The 19431-nt window shown below is 27.9% G+C and overlaps 2 protein-coding genes across 2 annotated transcripts; both read left to right on the top strand.

Annotated features, from left to right (window-relative positions):
- Positions 1 to 2539: 2539 nt before the first annotated feature.
- Positions 2540 to 5951, top strand: LOC113384589 (zinc finger protein 596-like). Its single transcript, XM_026622331.1, has 2 exons — positions 2540 to 2620; positions 5253 to 5951. The coding sequence occupies exons 1-2, from the start codon at positions 2603 to 2605 to the stop codon at positions 5814 to 5816; spliced, it is 582 nt and encodes a 193-aa protein (XP_026478116.1). The 5' UTR covers positions 2540 to 2602; the 3' UTR covers positions 5817 to 5951.
- Positions 5952 to 12625: 6674 nt separating this feature from the next.
- LOC113385616 (probable glutamate receptor) lies at positions 12626 to 19247 on the top strand. The gene is made up of 9 exons (XM_026623463.1): positions 12626 to 12781; positions 13558 to 13775; positions 14155 to 14174; positions 14238 to 14377; positions 15864 to 15973; positions 16046 to 16153; positions 16212 to 16378; positions 16519 to 16734; positions 19154 to 19247. Exons 1-9 carry the CDS (start codon positions 12646 to 12648, stop codon positions 19245 to 19247), a joined length of 1209 nt encoding a protein of 402 aa, XP_026479248.1. The 5' UTR covers positions 12626 to 12645.
- Positions 19248 to 19431: the final 184 nt, after the last annotated feature.

Genomic DNA, 19431 nt, shown 5'->3' on the forward strand with positions numbered 1-19431 from the left:
ATAAATTTGTATAATTTGTTGATTACTTGGTAAACAAACTTTAACTCTTTTCAGCCATCAAATACAAATATTATATAACTTTTGTTTTTTAATGTTTTATTGCTCCAAATAATACATATATTCTTTGATTTTAGTACCATGCCATGATGCTAATCATGTCAGGTTGCACATTTAAACTGAACACTTATTTAGAAAAAAATTGATTGAATAATTTTAGGTATATTATTTGGTCATATCGTATTTGACTTTAACATGTACTGAAAAATTTAATAAATTATGTATAAAAGTGATGTGTTTAGTTAGTATCACACAATTCATGTCCTATATATGATTTAATTTTATGTCCAATATGAAAAAAAAAGAATTTGCAATATCAAGATATAACACAGATTTAAAGTTTAAACAAAACAAACAATGATTACGATATTATGATGTGATGATGTATTTGATTATCAAAAGCATTTATGTTCTTGTTATTGCAATGTTCTGATTACTATAAGTTTATTGAGAGCTGTAATTTACAGAATGTTCTTAGAGATTTTCTTTATTGGAATTGTGACATTGTAAATAAGATAATAACTAAGAATTTTGTAAAATGTCAATGATATTTTCATTGTTTTGGTCTATAGCACTTTGTATTAAACTGTAAATATTTAACTGTTCTAAGTAATTTAAATTATCTTTAAAAAACATTTAATTTTCAGATTTTTTATTTAATATAAATGCAAAATTTGAATGTTGAGCACACTTGCTGCTGATTTTTTTTATTTTGTGGCGGCATTGTGATTTTATAGACATATGTAAATTAATAAAAATAAACACTTAAATAAATATATTTTTGTTTTTTATAATAAAAAATAAATAGGAATGTATATTGCAAATATAATTGATATTATAATGGGACAGTTAGTTTTCCCTTAATAATAATTTAGTTGTGTGCAATGTGATTAAAATTCAAACAATATAAAATTCTGGGATTTCTTTAGTTATATGGATACTTGTACAACTGTGTCACAACTGTTAGTATTTATAATAATATTCATTTATAATCAATATCAATTTATAATATTAACAAATTAATACAACATACGAGAGAATGCTTTTGTGTGTCTTCAGTTTAATAATATTGAATGACATTTTCTTCTTAGAACCAGCTCACATTATATTATTCAATAACAATATTATTATTTTAATAGACATTATAAACAGGCTGTTTAAATTTTAATTAATTGCCAATAAGTTTAATTAAAAAAATATAAATAAGTAGTGTTTTATATAATCATAAAAATATTGATATTATTATTGAAAAGACTGTAGAATAAATAATCTTGAGGTACACTAATCAATTTTAATAAAAATATTTATACTAGTGTGTAATGTAACTCATCAGATTTGTTTAATGTTATGCATAATTTTTGACTTTTAATAGTCATCAGAAAAAGTCAAATGCCGAGTATTTATAAAGTGATGGAGAAATAACTATATTTATTATTAAAAAATAATTATTATTACTTAAATAAAAATCAAGTTTAGTGTGATGTCTATTGGGATAAGCTGTACATCTATGAAGTGTTTTGTGCAATTTTGTTGTATAATAAATTGTGTTAAACTTATATATTTATAAAGACCTTAGATTTATTAATACATGATATTGAAGTGACGTTATTTCTTTAAATTTTTTTTACTTCAATATGAATATTCATATTATGAATCATTCATATTGAACTCATCTGGACTTGAAAATATATAATTTGATTCAGTTACCAGTCATTCGTAATTAGTACAATCTAGTAACAAAACAAAAAAAAAATTATCGTTAGACATAGATTTTACTAATACGTTTTAATTTTGTTTACATTTCTTCGGATGCCATAACGCGGGCGACGCGGCGCTTACGCGCTTCGATATTTCGTCTCTATGCATTAAAAAAGTACGATGCTTTGAAAAAAATTTCAAAATTTGCAAAATATTTCGAAACAAAGAAAAGTAATTTTCTCAAAATTTTAAAATTTTTCTAAAAACCTAATTTTTCAAAGTTTAAAAAAAATTAATCTTTTTTAAAAAGAAAATTTTTTGGTACGAGAAGTTCCAGCAATTTGCCTTAAGGCACGATGCCATGCACCAGTAGTCAAGTATATAATTAATATAAGTGAAGTTGCTATTTATTTATTTGATACAAAATTATTGAAATTCAGCAAGCCGTTGAGACAAGATTTGACAAGAAGTTTTTAATGATTCTGACAAAAGGTTGAAAATCCCTGAAGTAATTTCAAATGTCAATTTACTCACTCATGCTTGACGTTTCTCGCTCTTCGCAATTCATGATTGAAGTAAACATTATGTTTAAAATTGCTAAAACAACAAATTTAGATTGTTCTTATATATTATGCAAATAATAAAAATACGTGACATTGTCGAGTTGCTTTAAATATATTGCCATTTTATATGCAACTGTATTTATGGTCGTAATTATAACATTAACCTCAAGAAATGACGCCTGACGAATTCATAGAGTTTGTAGAGTGTGCATGATAGAAAATGGCGAAATAGATATATTTATTATGCATTAGAAGATACTAGTTTAATTCAGGATGCGATTGTTATGTTGACTTCTTTAAAGGTAGCATTGACAGGTTATGGGTTAAACAAGCTGCATGGACAATTTTGTAGAACTTACAATTGCATGCTGATTTGTTTTGTTTTTTTTCTGTAATTTAATTTGAATGTGGAAATTTTAAGCACATACATGCCTAAGTAGGTATAAATTATTAGTGTATACATTATACTTAATAATGTGATGGTCAGATCGGATCGAGCAATTCAAATCATTCGAATCAAGCCCTTAATAAATTGGCTTGAATCACATTTTACATGATTCGAATCAACTCGTGTTAAGCCGAATAATAGTTACTGTGACATAATATGTATGGAGTATGAACATAGATTTCAATAAATCTAAAACAAAATTTTAATTAACATAAATATAATAATGTAAAATCGAATTAAGTCGCCTCATTCGAGTTACAAACTGATCCGAATTCAATTGAATATATTCGAGTTTCTCGCACGATTCGAATTTAATCAAATCATTTGAGATACTCTCATGAATTGAATGAAATCGAATTATTTGAATTGTTTGCTTGCATGCGAGCCTTCAATTTCTGAAGGGATACAACAGCATTATTGTGTTCTTTGCTTCTGCCTGAATCAAATTTGTTTGTGAAATGTTTATACATACTTAATTTTGTAATAAACATGTGTTTTAGAGACCATATGTTAAATTCTTGAATTCAGAACATGATTTATCTTGTTTTTCACATAGAATAGAATAGAATAGAACATTATTAAAATTCAATAGTTACAATTTAAGTGATTTACAATACATAAATATTCTAAAATGTATTTATAGAATAATAAGGATTATTTAGTAAATAATTTTTAACAATATTTTTAAAAGTGAATCTGGTTTTGCATCTCCATCCATCAGGTAGCTTATTATAGATCTTGGCTCCCAATGAAGTTCTTAGCGATGATTTATTAAATTAAATAAATTTTTATTCAACATATTGTGGTCATTGTCATCATTTCTTAATAAATCAATAGTTTTATCAGCACATACACTGCAATAGATTTTTGCCAAATATAAATATTTGTTACAGTCAAAATTTTGTATTTGATGAATAGTGGCCTGTAAGGCTCTCGGGTAATCATATGTAATTTGATTATGCAAGCAATGGCAAATTCATTACAAAGAAATAATTGTAATCTTTATGGTAGTGGACTGATTTTTTTAGCCACAATATTGGTATGCAGAAGTGTTTGGTTATTTATTATCAATTTCAAAATATATTTTAACCATCTTCAAAATTAAATTATTTGAAAAAAAAATTGTAATAAACTTGTTTTATTGTCATCCTTCACTGTAAACAAGTATATTGGTCATTTATATATATATAAAAGAGGATCGCTTAAGTAGCAACACTTATAACTCACGAACGGCTGAACCGATTTAGATGAAAATTGGCAGGGAGGTAGTTTAGAGCCAGGAGAAACACATAGGATACTTTTCATCCTGTTTTTGTATAACCATCTATAACCTTGATTCTTATGACTTTGATATTGGGAGATAAACGGTCATCTTTGAAAATCCATAGTAAAAGTAATTTCTTCTGTTGGTACTTTTTTAACATTAGTTAAAAATGTAATTATTTTGTAAATACCTTTAAAATTAAAATAATACATTAAACCTGTTTGCCATCTGGCCGTTCCAAGTTACCCCCCGCCTATAGGGTAAAAAGGTCTAGATAACAAATATTTGAAAGACAGAAAAAAGCACATTTTTACAATGATGAAGAAGCTGGTAGTTTTACTGAACGTAGTAAGATAATTGTTTGTTTGAAATGTGTCATTTGTTGTGATAAAATTGATTTGATTTTCATAATAAAATTTATATTTGCTCAAACTCAAATTGGACCTTTGTGCCTTGCCCTGCTCTACGTACATACTTTTTATTAAATTTACTTTAATTCAAGGTATGTTACTTGAAACTTTTTAAAAAGCAGGTCAGAGCAGTTATATCTAATTCATTTTCTATCTCTCCTCGCAGAAATTTGAAAAATTGTATAAGCTCAGTAGTATTATTTACAATTATACACAAAATCCAGAATCCAGAAGAATCTGAAAAACTTAAAACGTAATCAATAAGTTGAAATACCAAAAAAGACTTGGATTGGATTATACCATGATTTCTATAGAAAGTGTATAAAGCTTCCAGTTTGATTGTATTGACAAAAACATAGACAAACTAATGGGGTTTATTGTTTTGATAATACCTCATTGTATATAGCATTCAAACAATACATCCTTATACACTTATAGTATTAATATTTTTGATTCTCTAGAAATTGTTTAGAATATAACTTACTTAGCAAAACAACGTTTGCCGGGTCAGCTAGTATATTCTAAACGCAATGCAATTTTAGCTTTTGTCAATCTGTAAAATAGACTTGATTGGAATCAGATTTGTTTCTGATTTGAATCAGGAAATTTTTGAGTCATCACATTGCTACTTAAATTTCCATCATTAATGCGTACAATCCTAATGATATTTATTTTATGATTCACTCTTTCATTTGTACAATTTTCTAATATAGTCATTTATTAGATTAGATATTTGTTTTGGTGTCACATGATTTAAATTAATCATCGAATAACAATTTGTCGGTCACTAAAATAATTTTTAATTTGTGTAGATTTCAGAAAATGATGGCTTCCCAAAGCAAATTTGTTCCATGTGTTTAGAAGAATTAAGAGTAGCTGCTTCATTTAGAGAGAAATGTCTGAAATCAGATAGAAAATTACATGTGTGTTACTCTAATTATATCTCGATAAAAAATGAAATAGATTTGGAAGACAAGAATAAAAATCATCATGTTGATCATGATTACGCTGAAAACATAGACGTACCTATTAGTTCCTTATTCAATCAGGAAGTAATAATAAAATCAGAACCTCATAATGCTGAAGTCGAATATAATTGTCAGTTTTGCATAGATACTTTCTCATCTGTACAAGAGCTTGAAAAGCATGTAAAAAAGCACAAGAAAAATAAATCATATCAGTGTCAAGTGTGCTATAAATTATTTACTCAGAAATCGCACCTTCAAAGACATTTATTAATACATACAAATGTTAAACCTTTTTCTTGTGACATTTGTAAAAAGAGTTTTAAACAAAAACCACATTTAGTAAGGCACATTTCGCTACATACTGGTTTCAAGCCTTTTCAGTGTGAAGTTTGTGGAAAAAATTCGTGACCCCATCTGATTTAAATAAACATTTAGTGATTCATCTGGGCACAAGACCATTTCAGTGTGAAATTTGTGGAAAATCTTATAATAATACATCTGACTTAAATAAACATCATGCTAAAATACATAATAAAAATCCTGCAAGACTCATGTGTGAAATATGTAATTGAAATGCGAGACGAAGAAGGAGTTAAACCAACATATGCTAGTGCATTGTAATTCCGAAAAGATCTGGACTAAATTGAATATAAATACTAAAAACAGAAGAAGTGAAAAAGAACTTTGATTTCTTCGAAATAAGTGAGTGGTTGTTTAAATTCTAAGAGATATATAATTTTATATCATATTTTTAATTATATACTTCATATTGAAGAAATAATTGTTTCATAATGACAATGGATAAAAAATATTGCTAAGCTGACATGATTTACAAATTTAATGATTTTAATTAAACGAAATAATCAAATCATCAATTTGGTCTTATATATTTTTAATCATATAAAAGAAATTCTGAGCATATTTCCATTTTTTTAAAGGATTAAAATTACTTAATTTAATTAAGTAATAAATTAATTATAATACATTATAATGTATTAGATATAAGGTACATAAAGGTAATCAATTCTAAATTCTGAAGAATATTAAATTATTTATCATGTTTTTAACTAAATATATTTTGTTGAACACAAGAAGTATTTGTTTTATAATACCTGTATATGTATTATGGTGAGCTAACATTTATTCGATTTATTATTAAACTCACATTTTCATGATATCATAATTAACTTCTCGAAGGAGAAGTTTGTTTTCATAAAAAAATCCGATTTGCTAATTTTATGTTTTCTCGAAGTTTCAAGCCATTCTGAATCGAATGAGATTAAATTTCGAAAAAGTATGTGTGTGTGTATGTGAACAGATTTTTTGCCGTAAATCGACGTTTTCTCAAAAACGGCTAGACCGATTTCAAAAATTTAAAAACCATTCGATGGACTAGCGTTAATCAATTTTGCGCGACGATCAGCCAAGTAATATGGAAGTTGTAATTTGGAAAAAAGTGTTAAACTTTTCGTCCACATAAAAAATCAAAAACTAATATCGAAACATATTAGTCGAAAATGATACTGATTAGTTTTAAGTGAAAATCTACCGAGCCGTTTTCTTGTAATTAACTGTTGTAAAAACAAATTTAAGTCGATTTTCGTGGAACTTTTTTGGCGATATATATCATTGTCTTATAGAACTTACTAAAATATTACGGCCTCACGACATGTTTGATTTGATTAGTTTGATTTACTAATTTAATTTACTAATAAAAACCAGAAATTTTATGAAAGTGAGACAATGATGCTGCTTGAAAGTTGACAAAAAGTGGACAAAGTTATTTACTTCCATGAAAAAAATGTCTGATTTTGTAACAAAAATCCGCATTTACTTAGTTGCCAACCTGATCTGTAGTATTTATAAATACCAAAATATTGTGATGAAGTTGAAGTTAAATGATTCCTAATTCATAATATGACAACGAAAATGGATAATAATATATAAAGAACTGCTGATATAATTTTCACAAGAAGTTTAACCTGAATTTATGTTTATTATAAGTATAGGCCAACAGATTTTTTGATAACATATAATTAAATCACGAGCAACTATAACGCATAATTTCTAGTAGTTTTAATTGAGGTTTTTTGTTTGAAGTAAGTTTTAATTATTGAGAAGACATAGTATTATTTATTAGACATAGTATTATTCATTTCAAGCCATATCACGCTCATTTTCTTTACAACTATCAGATAAAAGGAATGCTAGTTGGAAGTGAATTCAAAATGTACAAAAGTCTTATAGGAATCGTGAGTACAAATTATTATTTTTAAATTCAAGAAAAATTTACAACATTAATTTACAGGCTTTCGCAATTTTATTTTGTATTAAGTCTTTATCTGCCACAGCTGATGGAAATGGTACAATGTTAGATTTTTTACAAGATTTTGTGGATTTTTCTGGCAAACCAGCATCTATAACGAATCTATTATGCAAAGAACATGGTAATACATACATATATATATATATATATATATATATATATATATATATATATATATATATAATTCTTGCACTTGGTGTGTATATAAAATAGATAAAATTTGAATTTTTATGATATCCATACGATTTGGCTAACTTCCTAGACTTTTTTCTGTGGTGATGTGGTACAATTCTTTTTGAAATATCTATATTTGATTAAAACTAATTATATATAAATTATCTGTCGTAAATTGATTAAATGAATAAATAAATAAATGGTTGATAAATTTATAAAAGTTTGCGTCGAGATATCAGTAATACTTTATGGTATGAGGATGTGCACCATGGTAATACATTTTGTTAACATTGCGAAAACAGCAGAACTATTCAAAACTTACAATTATGTCATATTTGATATACATTTAAAATACTCTAATTATTGTTTTTTTTTGTTTAAACAAAATATTTTACCAAAGTTGACATCTTCATACCATGGAGTATTACTGTCGTTTTATTTCTCCAAAGATCTATAAATCTTCTATTAATTTATTTATTTGATTAGGATATCAAATCGTTATTTTTTTACTTAGATTTTGATTTGTTAGTTTTAATTAATTAAGTTCATTTTATATTGAATGAAGGCTAGGAAGTCAGTCAAAACATTTTATTATTATTACTATTTTTTTTAAATTATAGAGAAGTCGATCCATTTTTATCATTCGCTTCCTTTCACGGGGATTCGGACATTATCTTACAATAAAAGTTGGCAGGATTATGAAAAAACCTCAAATTTGCAACAACATGAAATATTTATTCTGGACATTTCCTGTTCTGATGCCGAGGATATTCTAGCACTGGTATACATATACACAGCCTGGAATTTTATAACTATCTATATATTGAACCTGTTCTACAATCTGAAATAACTAGTTTTAAAATTATATTTATAAAATATATATTTTGTGAGTTAATTCCACAAACGCGATCTAAACGTTTTGATAGCTGATTTATTTTAATAGTAAGTATTCAATTTTTTAATGCCCTTGCTATTTTGCCTAACATTAGTATTATGTTTTAGTCATCCTTGCATTACATATGTATGTATTAACAAAATTTTGTTGTAATTGCAATTACAACATTTTTAACTTCTCATAGTGTAAGTTATACTAATCGAAAAAAAATTCGTAAATGAACATTTTTATATATCTTCAAGTCTCAGAGGTTTCTGAACATTTTGGCATACCTTGGAAAAAATGGATGTATTTGTGTGTGTATGTATGTTTGGGTACAAATTTTTGACGACGATTTTGGGAACACGGTTCAGCCGATTTGAATGATTAAAAAAACATTCCATTCCTATTGATAAAGAGACGTGCTGATTAGTTTTTGGACGAGACAGAAATTGCCTAAAATGGTAATTAGGTTTTTAAGAGAACGGAACTTCCGATTTTTATAATTCAAAAATCATTTTACTTAAATGAAGAACTTTTTAAATTTTTGGGAAGGCAGGTCTAGCGGTTTTCGAGTTCGAGTAAAAAAAGTAAAAAAAAAAATGCCATTCGGCGGTCGAAAAATGATCATTAGACATATGCACATCAAATTATCAGTTGATTTCAATAATGTGTATCAATTTTGTTTATTTATTTCTATAAGTTCTGTAACATTGTTTTTCCCTTAGGCTGCGACGCGGCGCTAACGCGCTCGATATTGTATCTCTAAGCAGCTCAAAAAAGTTCAAAATTTCCAAAATATTTCAAATTAAAAAAAAAAAATTTTTTTTCAAAAAAGTCATTTTTTTTCAAAAATTTCAAAATTTTCAAAAAACAAATTTTGAATCTTTTTTATAAAATTTAATTTTTAGTTTTAGCAATTCGGGAAAATGTTTGATGGCAATGTTTATAATTTTGGCGAAATTTTTGTCCTTATGTATAATTTTTGAAAACATATTTAAAGTGAATTTTTTGAATCGCTGATATCTTAAGTTGTTGGTCTTAATATTCTAGATTCTAGATTAATCTTCACATTTTACCTTCTGGACTTCTATAAATCTGATTACAGAAATGAAACTAAATTGATTATAGAAAATTGTTTGCAAGGAAATACATGAATTTTTAATATTGTCGCATTATTTTATCAAAACACTAAAAGGATTTAACAATTCAAATTATAAGCTTAAGTTCGTGATCTAGATTCTGGAATATTTAGATAGTTGATTTCAATTTGTTGTTTCAGTTATATAATATTTACTTCAAACAACTTTTTTTTAAATGTTTGATATTATTTATAACAACTTTCACAGGCAGATGAATACAAGTTATTCAATTTTCCATTTACTTGGATTTTGTTCACAAGAGATTCAGATTATAGTTTTTTGGAATACCTTACAAAATTGAATATACTGCCCGATAGCAATGTTATTATAGTAGAGAACAGAAGCAGTCATTTGCATTTATATCAAGGTAAAGTAGAAATAAAATATTCTTATATAGAAAAATAATATTAACTTTGTAAAAAATTTGTGCAAATCATGAAACAGACTGTTATTCGAATGAACAGCTGTAAATGAATTACTTTCATATATATATATATATATATATATATATATATATATATATATATGTTTCATACATATATATCACGTTTGAAAAACTTTTATTTTTAAGATTATATTTTTTACTGCTATATTAAGAATAGCTGAAAAAAATATTAAGATTTTTAGCTTTACTTTAAGATCAGTTACTAAAATAGCTAAAGAGATAAAACGATTTCTTAAACTTTCCTTAGTTGTATATAGGTAATTGATATCGCGGAAATATAATAATACAAATTTGTGCATATAACTTTATTTGAGAGAACGTCTGAACCGATTGTGTTGATTCAATCCTTTAGTTTTGTATTTATTATGCGTAGAGTTTATTATGGAGTGTGTTGTGTTGGATATTTTTCAGTATATAAAATTTCACCAACGAGAGAGTTACTTGTGGAAACATTCGGAAATTGGACCAGAACTAATGGAATCATTGACGTTCGGCCATCACCTCTCAATTCTAGGAGAAGGCATGACTTAGCCGGAGAAAAGCTAACTCAATGTATAGCTTTGCCTAACAAAAAGACCAAAATTTTAGAGTAAGCAAAACTAATTCAAATTTCAATATAATAATTAATTTTTCAAATTTCAATTTGATATTTTTTTGTTCTTAAACTCCGAATCCGAATCAGATTCTTGAAGTTGTTTTGATGGTTATGTGTTGTGATTATTTTTTCCAATATAAACGCAAAGGTTGACTTATTTTAGTTTTAATATAGTTCTTATTAGAAGACAGGTCAATGATGGTCTTTTTCTATTTGGGATGATATTTTCAATGGAAACACATTTTACATAGAATGCTCGATATCAGGTTGCACACAATGGGTGATTTGAATTCAGAACCTTGTGTTGCAAGGTCGAGGTTTTATTACTTGCACCACGTACTCTATCTGATACAACTTATGCGACATACCTCTTTGAATTGTAGTTTTCCAGTTGAATTTAAAGATTTCACAGATTTTAAAACGATGACTGCGTTTAATGAAAAATATAGAAAATTGGCCTAAAGTGCGCTCCAAATAAAATTCTGGAAAAAATATACCAGTATATTTATCACAGATGTACCAGTATATATTTATCACAGCTGGGATCGCATCTTGAGTCATTTTTCTATATTAAGTCGCAGTCATTGTTTTAAAATCGGTAAAATCTTTAAACTCAACTGAATAACTCCAATTATTATCTAAATTTTAGTATTTATATGTTTGCACTTCGCTATTTATTAGGAACTATTAAACACATGGAAGAGAGTACAGAATTTACATTTATAAATAAACTAGCAAACTCGACGAACTCCGTTTCGCCACCAGATGGTTTCGTGAGAAAGATGAAGAAATTTTTTGTTTGTTTTATATTTGAAAAGGAAAAATTTGATTTTATTGCATAACAGTAATGAATTTATTTCGATTACAAAAATTAGGTGTTTTTTAGTTGAACTTCTCTAAGTAAATGAAAGTGAATCCGCCAATTATCCGTTTCATTGAAGTGCTCTTTGGTAAACCACATTTTTTGTTTTTTGGTCTTACGTTAACACAAACAAAGCAGATGATTTTCCAACTCGTGAAAAGGCAACGTAAAACTGCCCATGTGAAAAACAATGATTTTCTAAATAATCTATTTGAAATTTATCCCGCAAACACTAAGCGATTGACCTTGCGACTTGTTATTGCGAACGCAAGGCAAACTGGAAATTGCAATCGTTTGAAGTCAAACGGAAGACCAGTCGGAATCATTGGTATGTCATCAAATCGCCTGCAATTTTTGATTGAATGGTGAAATTCATTGCGTGTACATCATTATTCTTTGCGGCAAGAATTGCTCGTTGACTTAACCAAGCATAATTCTGATAATTCTCACTAATGTCATTACTCGAATTTTTAATTACGGTGCGTGAAGTTTCATCAATTTGCATTAGGGCACGATGCCGTGCACAATTAATTTTCTTAGCTATAAACCTTGCGGAGCCCGAGACCTTTCCAACGAATGCAAAATTGTCGAAATCGGTTCATGCGTTCTGGCGTTATTTCGTCAGGAAGGAAAACCCGACTTATTTTTATATATATAGAAGATATAAAACCTCATACAGAATTCTATAAGATAGATATATTTATTGTTTTTATATTTTAATTATATATGAATTTTAACTATGTATGTATCTTTATATTTTTCTAATAATTAAAAATTAGAGAAAGTGATCTTGATGCCACTCATTTGCTAAGTTATTTGATGATTGGAGATGTGATAACTTCTTTGAATGGCACTAGAAACTACCACGTTGTCAAATCTTGGGGGTACAAGGATCCTAAAACAGGAAAATACGATGGATTAATTGGAGAATTAATAAGCGGAGATGCAGATTTTGGTAAGAATTTTAATTTATCATTTATTATAATTTGGTTTGATTTGAAACTTATTTATTTATTTGTTTTTAATTTATGCAGTGGTCCAATTTATCAATTACCAAGGTATTATTAATGTTTAAGTAATATTTTGTTTTCAAGTTCGATAATCTTTCAAATCTCTAATGTTAAGTTTATGTTCTTAATCCGATTTGCTAAATTTGTTTTCGCGTTAAGTTATTAATTGTTATTATTGTGTAATTATTGAACTTTTTCTTTTGAAAGTTAAAAATAGATCACTGGGAATTTAAAAACTTTCAAATATTTTAATTATTATATTTTTTCAAATTGTTTAAAATATCGGTCAGAGGTTACTACTTTTTGTTGTATCATTTATACGGAAATCGAAAAATTCAAGTTATTTGCATAATGCAAGGTAAATAAATCACTAAAATTTAGAATTGGTATTGAATTATTTAGGAGCGGTTAAAGAATTTCAGTAATTATTTATTACTAAATATTAATATTTATTTAAATTATTAATGTTACGTGAAACTTTTAGATGAAACATAATGATCTTCTTTTTGAACTGGCTCACTAGCTTTTGGGTCTATAATTTTTGCGCAAAATATTTTTTTTTCGGAAATCAAAGAATAACTAGTTATAGATGGATTATAAATTTTCTTTGGGTGCTTTATGCTATGCGGTCAAAACGGTCCAAAGACAATTGTATTTTCAAATGTTACTAATTTATGGTGACAGATGTGCGATTTTCGTAAACACTAAATTTTTCTTTCAGGAACTCCAATATTTTTTGTGGAAGAGAGAATTCCCTTAATCGAGTTTATAACCGTTTTGACACCGACCCAAGCCCGATTCGTATTTCGCGCTCCACCATTGAGTTACGTAAGCAACTTATATTTGCTGCCCTTCAATAGGGGAGTCTGGATTGCATGCGGTGTCCTAATTTTATCGATGACAATCGCTCTCAGCGTTTCGTCTAATTATGAACACGAGGTAATTGATAAATATACTAACTCAATAACATCTAAAGGTAAAATACACATATACTTTTAATAAAACATCTCGAGCTATAGATGCTGATTAAACTGATTTTGGTTTTTCCTTATTCTTGTATATAATCGGTAATCTTCTTTCTGTTTCTGTATTACTGTTGATTTTCGTTGATAAATTTATAAAATAAAAAAAGAATAATGTGATTAGGAAAATTAGTTTATAAATTTAGTTTTTTTATATACTTACAATAGTATATAAATACATAGTGCCGATATGATATGAGAGCTCAACATTATATAATGCTTGTGCATATTAAGTTAAGCATCCAAATAAGAGAAACCATTTTTTATTTTTCATTGGGTTATATTTTATCCATTAGGTTTTATCTTATAAATTTTTGTTTGTATGTATGTGTGTATCTTTTAAATTCCAGGGAAATCCAAATATTTTAATTTCTGCAAGCAATTCCTTGTTAGTTTCGGTTGGAGCAGTATGTCAACAAGGACCATCGACTGAACCAAAAAATCCAGCCGGAAGAATTGTTTCTCTCTTTTTGTTTGTCACTGTTATGTTTTTATATACATCTTATACAGCCAATATAGGTGAGTACATAGAGTAAATTTTATCCTTTTATTGAAATAACTTTAAATTACTAAGTTATTGAAATTTATTTATTAATTATAGTTTATTATTTATTACACTGCGTGACAGTAAATTTTTTCTGGGTTGCTATGATTGATTTTAAGTAAATCGAGGATGCTGATTCCGAAAAAAGCAACAGAATTTTGCTAGCAGCTCTAGTTTTTGACATATACCAATATTCTAATTTTTCTACAAATTACAATAAAAAATAACACATATTTTATTTTATTCTTTCGAAAGTTTTTTATATGATTTTCAAGTGTAATACATGCGAGCTTATGTGGATGTCCCACCTTTATTGATATCTACAAGATTTTCCAAAACAAGTGCTTATATATTATGAAAGCGCAGGTAATAAAGTTTGATGCTCATGTTGCATCCTAGATCTTTCAAATTTGATAGCATGCTTTTGACAAGTTCAACAAAGTTATTGAATATTCTTGTTTCCCAGAAAATTTGATCAAAACGAATGACTCCGTGGTTTGCTTCAAGATTTTTTACTCTAAAACTAAAAAAACGAAAGGTATATTTGAGGTATATTAACCGAAATCAGCGTACACTTCTAGGTATATTAAAAAAAGTTAAAAAAAACAAAAATGTCTTTTTTGTCACACAGTGTGATTATTAACTTCCCGTAGGGTAAGTTATAGTAATCGCAAAAAAATCGAAAATGAAAATTTTCATATATCTTTACGTTTCAATAGTTTTTGAAAATTTTGGCATACTTTAGAATAAATGGATGTATATGTGTGTGTGTGTGCGGATACAAATTTTCGTCGACGATTTTGGGAACACCGATCAACCGATTAGAATAATTCAAAAAACATTCGATTCGTATTGATAAGGAGACGTACGTGCTGATTAGTTTTTGGCGAAGGCAGGTGTAGCCGTTCCGAAGATACGGGGCAAAATAGCCAAAAACGGTAACTTAGTTTTCAAGAGAACAGAGCTTCCGATTTCAATAACTCAAAAAACCTTTTACTTGTATTGACAAGATGAACAATAGATCAAATTTTTGAGAAGGCATTAGATCCAGAGGTTATGGACTCCCTATAAAAATACGTTAAAAAATATCATTTTGCGATCAAAAATGTTTATTGGACATATTTACATCAAATTATCAGATATTTTAATAATGTGTACACATTTTGTCTGCATCTTTTTGAGTTCCGTACCAAGATTTTTAATTAAGGTACGGGAAGTTTCAGTAATTTGCCTTAAGGCACCATGCCATGCACCTCACTAGTTCGTACATTTTTCACAAGATAATTTGTATGGAAATCTTTTTGAAACAGATTTCAAATCTTTCCGTAGAAAAAGAGTATATAAAATATTTTAAATAAATATTTAAAATTTTGTTGAGAAATAAAAATCTGTGTTGCTTCATTACCTAATTTACGATTGGGTGCAAATATACAAGAAAAGTTAATGTTTTATAATTTTTAGTATCATTGTTGCAATCACGTACATCAAGCATTAAGACAATAAAAGATCTGCTTCATTCGCCGATGAAAATGGGATCCGATGATACACAATACTTTCGTTACTTTTTCATGGTAATAATTTTATATATCTTTATGAACAAATACAATAATTTATTTATCACAACAATTTTATCTCATTTTAAGAATAATAAAGATCCTGTGCGCAGGAAGCTTTATGAGAAGAAAATTGCGCCTAAAAACAAAAAATCAAATTGGATGAATGTGGAAGAAGGCATCGCTAAAATGCGAGAGGTGACTACTATAATAATAAATTTATTGCCTGAATCAACTAATATTTTATTATTTTAAGGGGTTATTTGCCTTTCATGTTGAACGTTCAAAAGGTTATAAAGTGGTGTCTGAAACATTTTACGAAGATGAAAAATGCGGCTTGATTGAAATAGATTATTTGGCCTTTCTTGATCCTTATGTTCCTATTCAAAAAAGATCGCCTTATAAAGAAATGATTAAAAATAGGTAAATATGAGTTTTGAAATAACATTTTTGCAGATTCAGTAATCTACGTAAACAAGAAAATTGGACTATATTATTATATGAGATGCAAAAATAATAATTATTGTTTCCACTTTTTTTCTAATTAATGCCATCTATTTTAGGATGTTAAAACTTAGAGAAATTGGCATACAATCTCGTGAAACATCAAGACATTATTCTAAAAAGCCTGTTTGTTCGACTAGTGGTGCCAATTTTGTGAGCGTTGGATTAATCGATTGTTATTTTGGAGGAGTATTGATGTGCGGTGGTGTTGCTGTTTCAATATGTTTATTTGTAATTGAAATGATGATTTCTAAGATCTGCTCGAAAAACATCGTGTGAGTAGCAACTATTATCACTTCCAAAATCATAACCCAATATTACAATTCCACCCAACTGTCGGTATTTAATTTTTCAGTGTTTTTAAACCTATCCTTGGGATAAGTAATAAAAAACAGTATTCTTTACTTTTTCAAAAATAGCTTTTTGTGTGATGATGCAGCTATTAAATAACGATTTTTTGCATTCATTTTGAATCTAACTTTGAATATGTTATAATATGAATTAAATATTTTGTATAATAAGTTCTTAATAATTTGTTCTGTAATACCAATATGACAGTGATGATATAAATGATCTATGTTAGCCAGTATATTCATAATCAATCGGTTTTTCAAGGTTTTTGGGCCATTCCTCCCTTCTTTGCTATACTTGGTAATATATTTAAAATTAAACTCCCTGCCCAACATTACGTGCATTTCGTGTACCTAGAAAAAACGTTATTTTTTTTAACATTTTTTTTTTAAATTCTAAGTATAAAATAAATACATGTTATATTTCACTAGATCCCTATCCCCCATTTGATATTTTGAGATTTTTTGTAAAACCCTAACTTCCCTTCTAAGTCTCACATGGTTAATGGACGTCCATAAAGAATTTGATACTATCGAAAAAGGATATCAATTATCCACTCTTAAAACTCTTAAAATTATTTTGTATTTTGCTCTCGTCACATGTATATTTTAATTTAGTGTCGTGTTTCAATGATTATAATTCTTTTTCCGACATACTTATGTACTACTTATGTATATAAACCTTCATATAATTAATTTCCAATATGGTTACTTTTACAAAAAAGCATAATAATAATAGACAGTGGTGTATGGCATCGTGACTTAAGGCAAATTGCTGGAACTTCCCATATCGTAACGAAATGTTCGAGCAATATTAAATGTTTTCAAATAGATTATTATAAATAAATACTATAACATTGTCTAATATTTATAATAATTATATAAACTGAATTGCAAGGTTGAATTATTTTCGATATAAAAAAAAATGCAATTTCTTTGTTGAAACAAGCAGAAAGTTTTTGAATAATTCAAATCGGACGCTTAGTTCTTTTAAAAACTGCCATTTTTTGCACATTTAGCTTGAATCTATTATTGTGAAATGGCTGGACTTGCATTCGCTAAAAACTAATCACCTCTTCTCCCAATCATTACAAAATGAATGTTTTTTAGATCATTCAAATCGGATACACCGTTCTCTCAAAAACTCGATTTGTATTTTCTGCACTCTTTGCTCCGTATCTCCGTAACGGCTGAACCTGCTTTTGCCAAAAACTAATCAGAACATCTCTCTCTCAATAGGAATCGAATGTTTTTTGAACCATTCAAATCAGGTGATCCGTGCGCCCGAAAACGTGGACGCAAAAATGCCAAAATATTCTGAAACCTTCAAAACATCGAAAAATCCAAAAATTTTTATTTTTGATTTTTGGCCCATTACTATAACTACCATACGGGAAGTTAATAAATGCTAGTCTGCCTGAAGGCAGGTGCATGATGTGAGAGCTACCACAAATAAATGATTTCCTTACCCTTCGTCTATCATTCCTATTACCACTATTTCCTGTCCTCTTTTTTATGTATTTTCTTTTACAAACTTCTGCTTCTATGCTTTTTGATCCTGTGTTTCGGCTTTCAGTTCTCTGTAGTTTCTCTTCTCGCGTAAGTCGTCAATCGTCTGCATTCTTCTTCTTCCCATTCCTTTTGTTCCTTCTATTTTACCCTCGACGACGTCGTGCAGTAGGCACTCTTTTTGCAGAAGAGGTCCGATCCAATTTCCTTTTCTTCTCAGAATTGTGCTCAGTAGGGTCCTTCCTTCGCCCACTCTTCTCAGGACTTTATCTTCTTCAATCGTCTCTAGCACCACATTTCAAAACTTTTGAGGTAATTCTTATCGGCTTCTCTTAGAGTCCAAGTGTCCGATCCGTACAGTTATAAGTTTCAGACGTAGCTCTTTATTAGTCTTTTCCGCAAGTCAAGACTGAGTTTGCTCGTCAGTAGCATTCTCTTTTCATACATCATTTCTTAAAAGACATATATTAGGTTGTCAAATATCTCCCTTCCGCTTTTTTGCTCTTGGTTTATAATACAAAAAGGCGGAAGGGAGATATTTGACAACCTTATATACAGATTTGCCTATGGTTTAATTGAAGCTTCTATATACGTAGAGCTATTGAAGTTTTTCCATAAAATTTTCACTAATAAATGAAAAAAGTTTCTAATAGATTCATATTAGAAACTCATGAGAAGCTATTTATGAAATTGCAAGTTGCAAATAAAATAAAGCTCTCTATTGCCTATAACACAGTTAGAGGGCTATTTTGATAAAAAGTCTTGTGAGATAATCAATTTTTCTTGATAATCAAACAATTCCTGACTTTTTATTGTTATATAAAATCTTCAACAGGACACAGCATCCGGTTAATCCAGTGACTTCAAATAAAGATCAAGAAGATATAAATGAATTTGACACAACAGAGAAAATAGAGTATTTAGATTAAATATAATTAGATATTGTTAAAAATGTCGCTATGTTGTTTAAATAATATGTTATGCTAGTATAGAATATATGTCTCTTGTAGAAAAATATTAAATTGGATGTACAAAAATATTAAAAATATACTGAATTAGTAATTTTTTCTGGTACATTATTATTGAATATATTATTAAGTATTTTATAAAAAA

The sequence above is a fragment of the Ctenocephalides felis genome, unplaced genomic scaffold (genome assembly GCF_003426905.1).
Source record: "Ctenocephalides felis isolate EL2017-DRISC unplaced genomic scaffold, ASM342690v1 CF-g0.4_SCAFFOLD_03571, whole genome shotgun sequence".
NCBI classification, from domain to species: domain Eukaryota; kingdom Metazoa; phylum Arthropoda; class Insecta; order Siphonaptera; family Pulicidae; genus Ctenocephalides; species Ctenocephalides felis.